The 17,754-nt window shown below is 44.3% G+C and overlaps 1 protein-coding gene across 2 annotated transcripts in view; it reads right to left on the reverse strand.

Moving 5' to 3' along the window:
- Nucleotides 1-10,225: 10,225 nt before the first annotated feature.
- pde5ab (phosphodiesterase 5A, cGMP-specific, b) overlaps nucleotides 10,226-17,754 on the reverse strand; it is a 192,232-nt gene continuing 184,703 nt past the window's right edge. For both annotated transcript variants that reach the window (XM_070871121.1, XM_070871128.1), the window contains 3 exons: nucleotides 12,624-12,698; nucleotides 12,387-12,470; nucleotides 10,226-10,787 (listed from right to left, as the gene is read on the reverse strand). In XM_070871121.1, the coding sequence (XP_070727222.1) occupies nucleotides 10,674-10,787; nucleotides 12,387-12,470; nucleotides 12,624-12,698 (273 nt within the window). In that variant the 3' untranslated portion in view covers nucleotides 10,226-10,673. The remainder of the gene's footprint in view (nucleotides 10,788-12,386; nucleotides 12,471-12,623; nucleotides 12,699-17,754) is intronic.

Below are 17,754 nucleotides of genomic sequence, written 5' to 3' on the forward strand. Positions count from 1 at the left end.
TAACGATTATGATGTAATTGGCATCAAGGAGACATGACTCCAGGGTGATCAAGGCTGGGAACTCAACATCCAGGGGTATTCAATATTTAGGAAGGATAGACAGAAAGGAAAAGGAGGCGGGGTGGCATTGCTGGTTAAAGAGGAAAATAATGCAATAGTAAGGAAGGACATTACCTTGGATGATGTGGAATTGGTATGGGTGGAGCTGCAGAATACCAAAGGGCAGAAAACGCTAGTGAGAGTTGTGTACAGGCCACCAAACAGTAGTAGTGAGGTTGGGGGCAGCATCAAACACGAAATAAGGGATGCGTGCAATAAAGGTACAGCAGTTATCATGGGTGACTTTAATCTACATATTGATTGAGATAACCAAACTGGTAGCAATGCAGTAGAGGAGGATTTCCTGGAGTGTATTAGGGACGGTTTTCTAGACCAATATGTCGAGGAACCAACTAGAGAGCTGGCCATCCTAGACTGGGTGATGTGTAATGAGAAGGGACTAATTAGCAATCTTGTTGTGTGAGGCCCCTTGGGGAAGAGTGACCATAATATGGTAGAATTCTTTATTAAGATGGAGAGTGATACAGCTAATTCAGAAACTAGGATCCTGAACTGAAGGAAAGTTAACTTCGATGGTATGAGGTGTGAATTGGCCAGAATTGACTGGCAAATGATACTTAAAGGGTTGACGGTGGATCGGCAATGGCAAACATTTAAAGATCACATGGATGAACTTGAACAATTGTACCTATCTGGTGTAAAAATAAAATGGGGAAGATGGCTCAACTGTGGCTAATAAGGGAAATTAAGGATAGTGTTAAATCTAAGGAAGAGGCATATAAATTGGCCAGAAAAAGCAGCAAACCTGAGGACTGGGAGAAATTTAGAAATCAGCAGAGGAGGACAAAGGGTTTAATTAAGAGGGGGAAAATAGAGTACGAGAGGAAGCTTGCTGGGAACATAAAAACTGACTGCAAAAGCTTTTATAGATATGTGAAGAGAAAAAAATTAGTAAAGACAAACGTAGGTCTCTTGCAGTCAGATTCAGGTGAATTTATAATGGGGAACAAAGAAATGACAGACCAATTGAACAAATACTTTGGTTCTGTCTTCATGAAGGAAGACACAAATAACCTTCCAGAAGTACCAGGTGACCGAGGGTCTAGTGAGAAGGAGGAACTGAAGGAAATCCTTATTAGGCGGTAAATTGTGTTAGGGAAATTGGTGGGATTGGAGGCCGATAAATCCCCGGGGCCTGAAAGTCTGCATCCCAGAGCACTTAAGGAAGTGGCCCTAGAAATAGTAGATGCATTGGTGATCATTTTCCAACAGTTTATCGACTCTGGATCAGTTCCTATGGACTGGAGGGTAGCTAATGTAACACCACGTTTTAAGAAGGGAGGGAGAGAGAAAACGGGTGATTATAGACCAGTTAGCCTGACATCAGTAGTGGGGAAAATATTGGAATAAATTATTAAGGATGAAATAGCAGCGCATCTGGAAAGCAGTGACAGGATCGGTCCAAGTCAGCATGGATTTATGAAAGGGACATCTTGCTTGACAAATCTTCTGGAATTTTTTGAGGATGTAACTGGTAGAGTGGACAAGGGAGAACCAGTGGATGTGGTGTACTTGGACTTTCAAAAGGCTTTTGACAAGGTCCCACACAAGAGATTGGTGTGCAAATTCAAAGCACATGGTATTGGGGTAATGTACTGATGTGGATAGAGAACTGGTTGGTAGGCAGGAATCAGAGAGTCGGGATAAACGGGTCCTTTTCAGAATGGCAGACAGTGACTAATGGAGTGCCACAGGGCTCAGTGCTGAGACCCAAGCTCTTTACAATATACATTAATGATTTAGATGAAGAAATTGAGTGTAATAGCTCCAAGTTTGCAGATGACACTAAACTGGGTGGCGGTGTGAGCTGCGAGGAGGACACTAAGAGGCTGCAGATTGACTTGGACTGGTTAGGTAAGTGGGCAAATGCATGGCAGATGCAGTATAATGTGGATAAATGTGAGGTTATCCACTTTGGGGGCAAAAACACGGAGGCAGACTATTATCTGAATGGCGGCAGATTAGGAAAAGGGGAGGTGCAACGAGACCTGGGTGTCATGGTTCATCAGTCACTGAAAGTTAGCATGCAGGTACAGCAGGCGGTAAAAAAGGCAAATGGTATGTTGCCTTCATAGCTCGGGGATTTGAGTATAGGAGCAGGAAGATCTTACTGCAGTTGTACAGGACCTTGGTGAGGCCTCACCTGGAATATTATGTTCAGTTTTGGTCTCCTAATCTGAGAAAGGACATCCTTGCTATTGAGGGAGTGCAGCGAAGGTTCACCAGACTGATTCCAGGGATGGCTGGACTAACATATGAGGAGAGACTGGATCAACTGGGTATTTATACACTGGATTTGGAAGGATGAGAGGGGATCTCATAGAAACATATAAAATTCCGACGGGACTGGACAAGTTAGATGCAGGAAGAATGTTCCCGTTGTTGGGGAAGTCCAGAACCAGGGGACACAGTCTTAGGATAAGGGGTAGGCCATTTAGGACTGAGATGAGGAGAAACTTCTTCTCTCAGAGAGTTGTTAACCTGTAGAATTCCCTGCCACAGAGGGTTGCTGATGCCAGTTCATTGGATATATTAAGAGGGAGTTAGATATGGCCCTTACAGCTAGCGGGATCAAGGGGTATGGAGAGAAAGCAGGAAAGGGTTACTGAGGGAATGATCAGCCATGATCTTATTGAATGGTGATGCAGGCTCGAAGGGCCGAATGGCCTACTCCTGCACCTATTTTCTATGTTTCTATGACATAGCAATACAAGCCTGAATGGTTTGCCACTGATGTTACAGAACATTCTGTCAGGTATTGATATTGCTGTAGTGCCCAGGTAATGCAGAAACCATATAACTGTTTGATAACTTGATACATTATGATATTTTATGAAAATTAATATCTACATTTTGCGTAGTGGAGCAACTTATTTGTGTGCTACAGCTTTAAAACCGCACAACTATTTGATCACAATGTTTGAAAATGAAGTCTGGTGCAACTGAAGATGCCCTCATGAGGCATTCCAATGTTCCTAGCCAACATCCCCCTTCAGAAAAGCACCTGCAACAGTGAATTCTCTCAGTGATGATTTGGGAATCAGTTGTCCCTTAGTAATGATTTGTGAAGGCTGCAAAGGACCAGAAAAGCAAGGAAGCAGTTTAAGTAACAACTGAAATGTGGTCACGTAACATAAGCTTGCTTCATCTGTACTGAATACGGGAACTGAAAACAGTAGGTCACTTAAAGGACCTGTCACAACATTCAGGTTGATTTGCTTGCCTTGAATTTCTCGGTATAGTTAATGCGATTTTCATCGTTAATTAAATTTATAGATATTTATTATTCACCCACCAGTGTTTAAACATGATTAAGAAAACCTGTCCAGTGCTGCAACTTCCTGACCTTGGCTGACTGGTACATTTGAAGACAGCCATGGGGCCATCTAGGTTATAAACCACAGCCGTGAACTCAGTTCCCATGTTATAAATCTAGGTTCAATACTATAGTATCCATGTTCTAGCAATATCTTCATTACAGTATTCTCCACATGCTGTAGATAACAGTCTATATTATGACTGGGAAAAAAATCACCAAGATTTTTACATCTTGGTCTAACATTAAAGAGATGTCACCTTAAACAGCATTCGTAGAGCTGTTATTTGGAGCAACCATGGTATTATTTACACTTTGGTAGATCTATTCTCATTCTAGGGTGTAAAAATTCGGTTACACCCCGTTTGAGGAAGTGGAGTGCAATGTTGCGTGTTCCACTTCCATTTGGGGTGGGATCCGGGGCGCTATGCGGGCACATCGTGGAGCGCTATGCGGCCTCCACATAGCGCTGACGGGTCTCAATGTTAAACAGGGAGGGATGCTGTGAACTCTGCAGGCCCTTTGAAGGCCTCCACTTGGCCAACAGGGGTAAGGGGTGCCGTGGCCGCAGCCCGGCACCGAAACAGAGTGCGGGCTTGTCGATTGCGGCTTGGACCCCATGAAAGGAGCAATGAACGACCTGACCGATATGGGGAGGGAATAAAAGATGGCGGCACATGGCGCAGTACACCTCCCCTTTAAGTTTCACCCCGCGATGAGTGACCAGCCCGGTTTGTGACCTGCGAGGCTGGCGTGGGCATTGCTCGCGACGGCCTCACGGGGCGCTGGCCAATTTACGCCGCTGGTTGGAATGGGGCCGCTGCGGGGCAAAAATGGGTAGTCACGCACAGTGATTATGTCATTGCCGGAGGCACGGAAGCCCGGGGCGCTACCAGCAGGGTTGCAGCACTAATGCATTCGTATCTCTGCTAACTCCCGCGCAATATCGCGGGAGCTGGTAGCACCCCCCCTCCCCCCTTGGGCAAATAGTTTTGTGCCGGTTACCCCGGCCCCCCTCCAGAGACGCTAACAGGAGGTGCACAACAAGGGAATTTTGGCCTCTCGGTCTTTTATCTAAACTAAGAAGCCTTCTTCCTTGGTAACAGTAAGTCAGATTGCTTCGGGTTGTGAAGGATGCTATAATGACTACTGCCTTGTATTGCCCTCTTCACTCTTTAAATGAAAGAGTTCTCCACATAACAAGAATCATTTTAATTCGTGCCTCGTCATCTCTCCCTCAGGTTTTGAAATTTAACATATCTTTCACCTTCCCGGAAAGAAAAACACTAACCAGGAAAGGTGGCTTTATGCATTGTGGATTGAGAAGATTATATGGGAACTGTCCCAATATGATGCTGTCACATGTCTTAAGGAGACTAGGCATTATGATTATTTTTCATTGACAAGCTGGACTAACTTCTGCAGTATGTACAGCCTTACAATAAAAAATGAAGACCCTACAATGTAGATAATCTAATTTTCCAAATGGTACCCTGATGATATAAATGATAATGGCACACTATGAAAATATAGTACCAAAGCGGGTGGTTCGTAGGGTCACTCTACGAGCACAGGATTAATGAATTTACACTATAAATGTTATGTATGTAAACATTACCAATGTGTAAGACTTGCCACCAGGGGGCGCACCTGTGGGAGACCCAAGGGTCATCTGCACACCCTGGGCAAGCAGTATAAAAGGCAGTCAACCATGCTGCTTCCTCATTCTGGAGTTACAATAAAGAGACCAAGATCACAACAGTTTGAGCTGAAGATATACAGTCTTGTGGAGTTATTCTGAACATAACAATTGGTGACGAGTAACAGATCACGAACTTTCATGCGGTTATGGCTGCCGTTGGTATTCTTGAGAGATTCGTTGCGGGTGATGATTGGAAAGCCTCCGTTGAGCATCTTGACCAGTACTTCGTGGCCAACGAGCTGGAAAAGGAAGAAACCGCTGTCAAGCGCAGGGCGATTCTCCTCACCGTTTGCGGGTCCACAATATATGGCCTCATCAAAAATCTGCTAGTGCCGATGAAACCAACGGAGAAGACATATGAAGAGTTGTGCACGCTGGTTCGGGAACACCTCAAGATGGAGGAGAGCATCTCGATGGTCAGGTATCGCTTTTATATGCACCATCGCTCCGAGAGCCAGGACGTGGCGAGCTATGTCACTGACCTAAGACGCCTTGCCGGACCGTGCGTATTTGCTTGATTTTTGGGGGAAGTGTTGCGGGACTTTTTCGTGCTTGGAATCGGACATGAGGTAATTCTTCGCAAACTGCTGTCTGTGGAATCCCTAGATCCAAGCAAGGACATCACGAAAGCTCAGGCTTTTATGTCCACGAACAATAACACCAAACAGATATCATTGCAGCACCAAAACTCACCGGCAAGTACTGTACATAAAATAACGCCTTCAGCAGGCGGGACTGTACATGACAATGCCTACATGCCCGCAGAGGCCAGACCTAGGAAGACTCAGAGTCTGCCGTGGGGCGTGAATGCAAATCCATTAGCACCATGTTGGCGCTGCGGGGATAATCATAGAGCCCATCAATATCGATTCAAGCACTACGTGTGCAAGGACTGTGGAACAATGGGGCACCTCCAGCGAATGTGCAGACATGCTGCGACTCACCACGTGGCAGAGTCGGCAGAAGATGACCGATCCGGCGCGGATCACACTGAACGAGTAAGAGAGGCAACGCAACCTGAGGCTGAAGAGGAAGTGTATGGGCTACACACCTTCACCACCAAAAGCCCTCCGATAATGTTAAAAGTCAAATTAAATGGCATTCCAGTTTCCATGGAATTGGACACGGAGCCGAGTCAGTCAATCATGAGCCAGAAGGTTTTTGAGAAACTGTGGGGCAACAAGGCACAAAGGCCAAAATTAAGCCTGATCCACACCAAGCTGCGCACTTACACCAAAGAGCTCATACCAGTCATTGGCAGTGCGACAATGAAGGTATCATACGATGGAGCTGTGTATGATTTACCACTATGGATTGTACCAGTGATGGCCCAACGCTGCTTGGCAGAAGCTGGCTAGGAAAGATCCGATGGAACTGGGACGACATCAAAGCACTGTCTTCGGTGGATGACGCCTCGTGTGCCCAAGTGCTAAATAAATTCCCGTCGTTATTCGAGCCAGGCATCGGCAACTTCACAGGCGCCAAAGTGCAGATCCATCAAGTCCCTGATGCACAACCCATTCATCACAAGGCCCGAGCGGTTCCATACATGATGCGAGAGAAAGTCGAGATCGAGCTGGACAGACTTCAATGAGAGGGGATCATATCGCCAGTCGAGTTTAACGAGTGGGCCAGTCCAATTGTTCCGGTGTTGAAAAGCGATGGGACGGTCAGAATCTGCGGGGACTACAAGGTAACGATCAACCGAGTCTCGTTACAGGATGACCTGTTCGCAACACTAGCAGGGGGGGGGGGGGGGGGGGGGGGGAGTCGTTCACCAAGCTGGATCTAACCTCTGCTTATATGACACAGGAGCTGGCTGAACCTTTGAAAAAATTGACGTGTATCAACACGCACAGAGGACTGTTCATATTCCACAGATGCCCCTTTGGGATTCGCTCAGCTGCGGCCATCTTCCAGAGGAACATGGAGAGTCTGCTGAAATCGGTTCTGTGCACCGTGGTGTTTGAAGATGACATCTTGATCACTGGCCGCAACACCACCGAGCACTTGCACAACCTGGAAGAGGTTCTCAAGCGACTGGACAGAGTGGGACTCAGGCTGAATCACTCCAAGTGTGTTTTCCTGGTGCCAGAGGTCAAATTTCTGCGGAGAAAGATTGCGGTGGATGGCATTGGAGTCCATGGGTCTTGGAGTCCGTCAGACCCACGGACTCCAAGACGGAGGCCATCAAGAATGCATCCAGACCACAGAATGTGATGGAGCTGTGTTTGTTCCTGGGACTCCTCAACTATTTTGGTAACTTTCTACCGGGGTTGAGCACTTTGCTGGAACCATTGCATTTATTGCTACGCAAGGGTGACAACTGGGTTTGGGGTAAATCTCAAGAGACAGCCTTCGATAAGGCCAGAAACCTGCTATGTTCTAATAAGTTATTTGTATTGTATGACCCGTGTAAACGTTTAGTACTAGCTTGTGATGCATCTTCGTACAGGGTCGGTTGTGTGTTACAAGCCAATGGGTCAGGCAAACTGCAACCGGTTGCATATGCGTGCAGAAGCTTATCTAAGGCTGAAAGAGCCTACAGTATGGTTAAGAAAGAAGCATCAGCATGCGTATACGCTGTTAAGAAAATGCACCAATACCTATTTGGACTCCAGTTTGAGCTCGAAACCAACTACAAGCCGCTCATTTCGTTGTTCTCAGAAAGCAAAGTTATTAACACCAATGCTTCGTCCCACATCCAAAGATGGGCACTAACATTATCTGCGTATGATTATGTAATTTGCCACAGACCAGGCACTGAGATCTGTGCAGATGCCCTCAGTCGGCTACCATTGCCCACCACCGGGGTGGAAATGGCGCAACCCGCAGACTTCCTTCTTGTAATGGATGCTTTTGAGAGAGAGGGGTCACCCGTCATGGCTCGCCAGATCAGGACCTGAACTAGCCAGGACCCGGTTCTATCACTAGTAAAAAGCTGTGTCCTCAATGGGAGCTGGTAGGCGGTTCCAGGGGAAATGCAAGACGAAATTAAGCCATTCCACTGACACAAGGATGAAATGTCCATCCATTTGGACTGTCTCAGATGGAGGAATCATGTAATTTTGCCAAAATAAGGCAGGGAAACATTTTTACACGACCTTCACAGTACCCACCCAGACATAGTCATGATGAAGGCTATCGCCAGGTCACACGTTTGGTGGCCCAGCATTGACTTGGAATTGGAGTCATGCGTACACCAATATAACACTTGCTCACAGTTGAGCAATGCACCAAGGGAGGCCCCACTGAGTCTGTGGTCATGGCCCTCCAAACCGTGGTCCAGGGTCCACATAGATTTCGCTGGCCCCTTTCTAGAAAAGATGTTCCTAGTAGCAGTGGAGGTTTACTCTAAATGGATTGAATGTATAATAATGTCATCATGTACGTCCACTGCCACCATTGAAAGCCTCCGAGCCATGTTCGCCTCCCATGGTTTGCCCGACGTTCTTGTTAGTGACAATGGGCCATGTTTCACCAGCTCAGAATTCAACGAGTTCATGACCCGCAATGGAATCAAGCATTCAGGTCTGCGCCGTTTAAGCTCGCATCCAATGGTCAAGCGCTACAGGCAGTCCAAAGTAGAGCTTGAAACGTGTGACGGACGGTTCCCTGCCAACCCGGTTATCTCGGATTCTGCTCAGCTACTGCACGCGATCCCACTCGCTTACCGGGGTTCCCCTTGCAGAATGATGAAGAGAGCACTCAAAACCAGGCACTCCTTAGTCCACCTGGATCTCAATGATCATGTAGAAGCCCGACGTCACCGGCATAACATGTACCATGATCGCGCGGCTGTATTATGTGACATTGAAGTTAATGACCCCATGTTTGTTCTTAATTATGGTCATGGTCCCAAATAGGTTGCTGGCACTGTATGAGCCAAGGAGGGGAATAGAGTGTTTTTTGTCAAACTTTTGAATGGACTAACGTGCAGAAAGCACTTGGATCAGACCAAACTGCAGTTCACTGACAACCAAGAACAGTTTGAAGAGGACATTACCATCAATGATCCACCCACACACCCAACCAGCAATCGACCTCGCGATCAACCACGAGGATGAACCCACCATGCGATCAGACCAGCCACACCGCAGTGAAGCAACGATCCGACCAACTCACCCATGCCAGGACTTCAACTCAGTCGATTAACCCGGGAACGCAGAGCCCCGGATTGCCTCAACTTGTAAATAACTTGTATCTAAGATTTTGGGGGGGGGGGTGGGAAATGTTGTTATGTATGTAAACATTACCAATGTGTAAGTCTAGCCACCAGGGAGCGCACCTGTGGGAGACCCAAGGGTCATCTGCACACCCCAGGCAAGCGGGTATAAAAGGCAGTCTACCATGCTGCTTCCTTACTCTGGAGTTACAATAAAGAGACCAAGATCACAACAGTTTGAGCTTAAAATATACAGTCTTGTGGAGTTATTCTGAACATAACAATAACCATTGCTCCTTGTGTCATAAATAGCATTTATAACTAATTATAGTTCAGAAACTGCAAAAACATCCCCTGCAATGTCACTGGCTACCATATACAAAAATCACCAAAATAAATTGTTTATGGTCTCCTGCTACTGCCTTGTATTCCTAATTAATACACTGAAATACACATACTGTGAAACTTAAAACATGCTATTCCATATAAAAAAGTACGAACAATGCTGTCAAATGTGGCAGACTCACCCCTACAAGATCAGACTGCTACCATCCCTTGTTCAAGATTAAAAGACAAACCTATTTTTTGTGCAGCCTAATCTTGATATTTTTAAAATAAACAAAATCTAAATGTGTTTAGTGGAAGCCATGTAAGTCTTCCTCATGTGCGTATTGGCTAAAAAGAAAGGCTGCTCTTATCCTGGGATAACACACATCCCAGGCCAACTTAAGACGCTTTCTTTCATTCTCTGAAAGTATGTGTCCAAGAAATTTTGCATATTCAGGATATGCAGTGAAAACTCTCTGCAGGAATTATACATATATGTGCAAAAACAACTTGATTATCAAACTATTGAAAGAACTGTGCTTGTCTGAGCCAGATTCAGTTAGAAAATGATAAAACATAGTGCAAAAATGTGTCAGGTTATCATGGTGCATTTTTGAATAATTAATGGACAATGCATTTACATTTGACCTACACGTTAAAAAAAAACCTATAAGCATTAATAACATGTCTGTTACATGAAAAGATCAGGAGACGTGAAACGATTGGATCCTTTAAGCTGCAGGACCTGGTTGTCCTTTTCCTTCCTTGACTGCCATTAACAAACAGCAGATACATTCAGCAAGATACAGGTTGTTTTCCGATCTGTGAAAGTGATTTAACAATTAAACTGGAAATAAGAGCTGGTCAAAGTGGACCTGGAAAACAACCCCACCAGTTAGGAGTTAATGGCTCTTGTTTTACTGAAGTACTAAAATGTTTACTACCCTTTTATAGACAACTGACAGAAAAGCAAACTTGTGAGCTCCAAATTCACCAAAAAAATTAGAGTCCTGTTTTTTTGATAGGCTGCTTGGTCAAACATCTCATTTCTTTTCCCCATTCACCAGTTTCTGTGCAGCTAGCATTTCCCAGTTCTTTCGATTTTTGTTACAGCCTTCAAGCAATGGGAGACAAGCTTCAGATATCCTTGCTAGAGCCTAGAAGGGGCAGAAAAAAAGGGAATTATATAAATGTCACAAATTGGCAATGTACACTAACTCCTATTAAACATGGAAATTATTTTGCATGATCATTTACATATCAGGTTAACTGCTGAATATCCAAATTTGGTCTAGTACGTACACTTGGTTTTTGGATTTGGATGATTGCTTAAAAATATCACTGAGAGCTAGACATGAGAGAGATACAAAATTCTTGTCTGGACATGATTACAATCATTTCTTCTAACTCCCTCACTGCCACAGTTGTTGAGTATCTGAGATCTTTCCCTGCAACCACTGCTGACTGCCAAATGAGGGACATTTTATTTTTCATAAAATTTAGGTATCAGCCTTGGCTTAATGGTGGCATTATCTCATGTGGAGAATTACAGTGTACATTTAACATTTTTTTAAAATGCAGTGGGAAAAATATGCTGTGGTTATTGTTAGCAGTTACAGATTGTTCAAGCCAGTTATTTTAATTATCTGCTCCTACTGCATCTTTACTATTTTGAAATCAAGACTCATGTCATAGTTGTCTAGTTTTTCCCAGAATCTAAAAATTGTGAAATTATTTACCTTTGTCAGTCTGCTCTTCCTCCTAAATGAACACATTTTTACAATCCAACTTTGGATTAATTGCTACATATTGATTATAAGTCACCTTCTATCTTACTCTATGCAAGTGGTAGAATCCTACACCATGGGCTTGGCCTATCACCTTGGTTTCTCAATGAAAAACTCCATATCTTTAGTTCTATTTAATATTAAGCTACTTTTTGGTCAGTCAGTTGTCTCACATGCATTGAAAACCATCACCATGCTTAAGATTCTCCAGGCTGAGCCATTGAGAAATTTCTGTTTACATGATATGGAGTATGTGCTCTCGCTCTGTAGGGACACACCACACTTATCCAAGTCAAGAGAACCTATGCATACAATGGCAAGAGCTAAGGCTTATGAACCCCCAAGTGTGTACTGGGGTTATGCTGGAATTTAATCATTTAGAACTTCACAGCTTGCCGGCATCGAGCACTAGTAAACTGCTTGTTCAGGTTTGACCTGTTTTGGTGTTGGTTTGTCAAATGTATGGAAAGAATCTCATCCACCATTGACAGATCTACCCACCCCTTTCTTAATAATGAGCCAGTTTTGATGGGCAATCATCATCAGTGGTCTGGAGTACTGTGGGGGGCTGCCTATCTTGAGTATTAAGTTACAGTTTGCCATGGTGAGTTCTGTTACAATCTTTTATGGCCAGGTGTATAATCTTGGACCCGATTTGACCCTAAAGAGATCCCATGTTAATTACAAAACATTCCAGAAGCTCATTTTCATAGAATACTATCCAGAAAAAAAAATTAATAGGGGAGAATTTCCGAGTAGTCCTCCTGATCTTCTGCTGTAACTTTGGCGGAATCCCCGGAAAAATGGTGATTTATGACATTTCTCTGGGGTTCTGCCGATCTACCATCAAAGTTATGGCAAGAGACCAGGAAACACTCCTCCCCCTCCCCCCTCCTCCCCCTTGCTGAAATTGCAGGCAAATGCATTTTTTGAAAGTTGCAACGGGTATTTAATACTGAAAAGTGTTACCTCGTATAGTTTAATACAGATTGCATCAATGAATCCAACCTGCATGCTGGGGATCTGATCACGTTTCTCTCTGTTCATTAAATCCTTCAAAAGAAATGTTAAAAATTAATGCATGAAAAATGTAATTTAAAAACAGTATTTCTCTATCAGAGAAACGCATTTACATTTTAAAACTAAATGGCAGCAGCGTTGTTAGACTACACTGTATTTTGTTTAAGTATAAAATCTGATACATACAATAGGTTCGATGTTTAACTCCTCTCTCTCCTTGTCACCTTGTGCAAAAAATTCTGTTGCCACAAGTTCGGCTGTCTGAAAAATGCAGTTGCAGGATTAATACAAACTAGGTTTCTTATTTTATTTGTTAAAACTAATTGAAGTATGCAAAATCAGTTTTATTTGATAGGCATGCGTTATAACAATGACTGTTGTACTGGCTGAGCCATAAACAAGTTGCAAGAGGATACAAATTTACTTATATGGTATATTAGCCCAGCACTTGATATTGTAACATGCGGTGCCACAAAGTGGCGTTACACAGGTTTCAGCCAGCATGTTCTATGAGCGGTGCTGAACAGAAGCTAGAAGTCGAAAAATCTGAATGTGAATTGCCCTTTGCTCTTGAACCAATGATTGGCTCAAGACCAACATCAACAGGCTTGGGATCATCAGACTCACCTGCCCACCCTCAATCATGAAATGGTGCTTGGGAAGGGGCACTTGATAAAGGAAAGGGAGGAAACTGACCATAATTTATTGATATCAGATATAAGATTTAATGAGATTTGGATTGTAATGGATTTAGTTGTTTATGCCATCGACCTTAAAGAGTTACAAACATGTAATAAATGAAAACAATTAAAGATGATTACTGCACAATGAAGTAAGTGTGGGTCCTGCTGGGGAGTTTGATCCAGATCTTTAAATTAAAAAGTATTTAAATTTACTGATATCAGGAATTAGGTTTTTCATGCTTCAGATCAATGTTTGCTGACTGCAAATTGAATATCTAGGGGTAATTTTGTGAGATTATATTTCTAGTGTTAGCAGCAAAGCCTCACAAATGACCTCAGTGGGTTCAGCCATTTTTCTCTTTTTTCCAGCTTTTACAAAGTCATTCCAACTACTTTGAGTGGTGATGAAACCCGTTTTAAGATGGCTTTAGTGCGGGAAATCATATCCGGGTGACAATTACTACTGACCAATGCCAATTTACACAAACCATCCACAGAAGCAGAAGGTTCTATGTATGGGCACCCAGCAGAAACTAGTAGGCGCATGGTGACTTGTTACTGTCTGGTACTAATGGGGACAATTGAATTAACGCAGTTAGGCTCCTGTATTACTGGGGTAACACAAAGATGGTATGATGCTATTGCAGTAATGCTAACTCTAACAAATTAATCGTGAGATACACGATTTTAAAAATAAATTGCCCCAACTGTAAAAAGTCATGATTTCCCTAAAGAATTTCTTGCACCTGCGCAGTTCCAAATTAATGATGTGAAGTCATATTCAGCAACTTCAGTCTCCTCCAAGCCGTGCATGCAACCTCCAATTTTGAAAGTCGGGGGTGGGTTTGGGGACTAGGGTGTGGGTGTCAGGGTAGGTTTGGGGTGTGAGGTTGGTTTGGGGGTGTGGGGGCTGTGGGTTAGGTTGATGGGTGAGAGGCTGTGGGGTGGGCTTGGGGTGTTGGTTGGGTTTGGGATGTGGGGGCTGTGGGTTAGGTTTGGAGGTGTGAGGCACTGTGGGATCGGTATCGGGGTGGGTTTGGGGGCGTGGGGTGGGTTTGGGGGTGAGGGGTTTGTGTATCAGGGTAGGTGTGGGGTGGGGGCTATGAGGTGGGTTGGGGTATAGATTGGGTTTGAGAGTGTGAGGAGCTGTGGGTTAGGCTTGGGATGTGGTTGGGTTTGGGGCTGTGGGGTGGGTATCAGGGTAGGTTTAGTGTGTGGGGTAGGTTTGGGGGTGTGCGGCAGGTTTGGGGGCTGTGGGGTGGGTGTGGGGGTGTGGTGGCTGTGGGTTAGGTTTGGGGTGTGAGGGGCTGTGGGGTGAGTTTGAGACTGTGGGTGGGTATCAGGGTAGATTTGGTGTGTGGGGTAGAGGTTGGGGGCTGTGGAGTGCGTTTGGGGATGAGGAATTTGTTTATCAGGGTAGGTTTGGGGTGTGGAGTGGGGGCTACGGGGTGTGTTTGGGGGTGAGGGATTTGTGTATCAGGGTAGGTTTGGGGTGTGGAGTGGGGGTTATGGGGTGGGTTTAGGGTGTGGGTTGAGTTTGGGGCTGTGGTTAGGTATCAGGGTAGGTTTGGGATGTGGGGTAGGTTTGGGGGCTGTGGGGTGGGTTTGGGGTGTGAGGGGCTGTGGGGTGGGTCTGGGGTTGTGGGTGGGTATCAGGGTAGGTTTGGGGTGTAGGGTCGGTTTAAGGGTTGGAGGGTGTGTTTGAAGTTGTGGGGTGAGTATCGGGGTGGGTATGCAGGCGTGGGGTGGATATGGAGTCGTTCTAGGGCAAAGGGAGGATTTTGAACCATGCCGCATTGCTGCACTGGAAACAACTTCAGATTTGAATGCAACCGATCCCGACCTCACCCTATTTTTATTTACATTGAAGTCAATGGGATAGATTTAAAACGGGCTACTGACTCACTATCACCCATTTTACACATCGCACAAAGTCCAAAATCTACCCCAGTGAACTGGAGCTACCCTCTTACAGCCCAGATTTGGCCAGGGATGGGGGAATGGTCCACTTTCTCTCTCTCTCGCTCTCTTTCTCTCTCTCTCCATCTCTCCCTCTCCCTGTCTTCTGCTTTCTGTCTTCTGCTCCCTCTTTCTCCCTCTCTATGTCTCCCTCCCTCTGTCTCTCTGAATGTCTCACTCTCAGTCTATCTCTCTTTCTCTGTCTCTATCTGTCTATCTCTCTCTCTCTGTCCAGTACTTGCCCTATGGGTGCGACTGGGAACCCGTTGCCTGGGGTTCATTGGCCATGGACTTGTGCCAAAACAATTCAGTGACTCCTCCGTACCCCAGTGCACACTGGACATGGTGCCACTCTCCACATTCCATTTGGTAATGCTTCACCAGTAATGCCAACTCTAGTGAATTAATTGTGAAACACACGACTTTTAAAGAAAATTTAGCCCAACTTACGAAGAGTGGTGATAACGGCTAGGATGTTTAAAAAGTTTTTTGTAAAGGATTTTCAGATGCAGTAATATAGTTTTTGTAAAAAGTTGTGACACGTTAAGGGATTAAATAAATCCACTAATGAGGTTTATAAACCAAAAAATACCAACTCTTGATTTCTTACCAAATCTCATGATTTTTAAGAGTTTGTCTCATGATTTATGAGATGGTGGGGTTAGCATTACTGATATTGGCCCAGATTTTGCTTTAGCATCTACCGTTAGTTAGACTGGCCCTTGCATGTTTAGATTTTTAAATATATTTACATGGTAAGTTGCTGAAACTGCAAGCTAATAACGATGCAGCGAGGGAAACAGGGCATCTGGGAGCTGAGTGTATGCAAGATCATCAGCAGGCCGGGGCCATTGGAGGAAGCAGCGTGCAGTGGCATACCACTGCAGGCACAGCAGGAGGGGCGAAGGAGCGGAAGAGTTTGTAGAAGGAAGTGACCGGGGCAGGACGGGCCAGCCCACACTGCTATATGTGTGCGCGCTAGGTTCATGCAGCAGAGCTGGTCTCCAGTCGTCTTGGGTAAACCTTGCCACTGGACCAAAACCTAGCTCTGTCAAGCCCGTGTGGTGGCTGGTGTGCAACAGCCACCACACATTAAAAAAAACCACGCAGAAGCATCTTCCACCCTCCAAGATGTAATTCGGGGACCTGGAATATTAGGTCCTTCATTGAAACATCTGTGAATTCATCCCTTTTTGGCATGGAAACAAGTCATCCTCACTTCGAGGGACTGCCTAGGATGATGATGGTATCTTCTTAAGCAATCAGATTGAAAGATTGTGAAATTAACTGTACAAGGACAAAGAAGGAAGTGTAAATTAGAGTGGGTAAATTCAATGCCAAATCAGGTACAGAAGGGAAAATAAGAGAGAAAAAAAGATTGGATTAAGAGAGAGAGCAAAAAAGAGACAGAAAGAAAAAGTTTTAAAAAATTAAAAATTTTACATTTTTAAAATCTTCAACAATAATTAAAACCTGAGGAATGAGACACCACACTTGCAATAGTTAATTTTAAGTGCAAGAGAAGTTGATTGGCAGTAATTAACACTATCACATAATTAAAACGGCTCTTAGACTTGAAATGACGTGACTTAACTTTCAGTTCATATCTATCATGCAAATACAGGAACTTCACATCATTCTATTCATTTCAATGGTGAGGCAGACAGTGAGTTGCCGTTTTTGCGAAACTAATGGACAACACTTTTGGATTTTTGTGTTTTAATCACATCTGTCTCTTGCCTGAAGTTGCTGTACCTTTTGGGTATAAATAACGGCAAGTGTCATTAAGGTTGTACCTTTGTTTAAAAAGGGAGAAAGGGATAGACCGAGTAATTACAGGCTAGTCAGCCTAACCTTGGTGGTGGGAAAATTATTGGAAAAAATTCTGAGGGACGGGATAAATCCTAATTTAGAAAGACACGGATTAATCAAGGACAGTCAACATGGGACTAAAAACAGATAAATCCCCTGGACCTGATGGATTGCATCCTAAGGTCTTTAGAGAAGTAGCGGCAAGGATTGTGGATGTATTGCTTGTAATTTACCAAAATTCTCTGGATTCTGGGGAGGTCCCAGCAGATTGGAAAACTGCAAATGTAACGCCCCAATTTAAAAAAGGAGGCAGGCAAAAAGCAGGAAACTATAGACTAGTTAACCTAACATCTGTGGTTGGGAAGATGTTGGTGTCCATTATTAAAGAAGCAGTAGCAGGACATTTGGAAAAGCAAAATTCGGTCAGGCAGAGTCAGCATGGATTTATGAGGGGGAAGTCATGTTTGACAAATTTGCTAGAATTCTTTGAGGAATTAATGAACAGGGTGGATAAAGGGGAACCAGTGGATGTGGTGTATTTGGACTTCCAGAAGGCATTTGACAAAGTACCACATAAAAGGTTACTGCACAAGATAAAAGTTCACGGGGTTGGGGGTAATATATTAGCATGGCTAGAGGATTGGCTAATGAACAGAAAACAGAGAGTTGAGATAAATGGCTCATTCTCTAGTTGGCAATCAGTAACTAGTGGGGTGCCGCAGGGATCAGTGCTGGGACCTCAACTATTTACAATCTATTTAACGACTTGGAGGAAGGGGCCGAGTGTAACGTAGCCAAGTTTGCTGACGATACAAAGATAGGAGGAAAAGCAATGTGTGAGGAGGACACAAAAAATCTGCAAA

The sequence above is a fragment of the Pristiophorus japonicus genome, chromosome 2, assembly GCF_044704955.1.
Source record: "Pristiophorus japonicus isolate sPriJap1 chromosome 2, sPriJap1.hap1, whole genome shotgun sequence".
NCBI classification, from domain to species: domain Eukaryota; kingdom Metazoa; phylum Chordata; class Chondrichthyes; family Pristiophoridae; genus Pristiophorus; species Pristiophorus japonicus.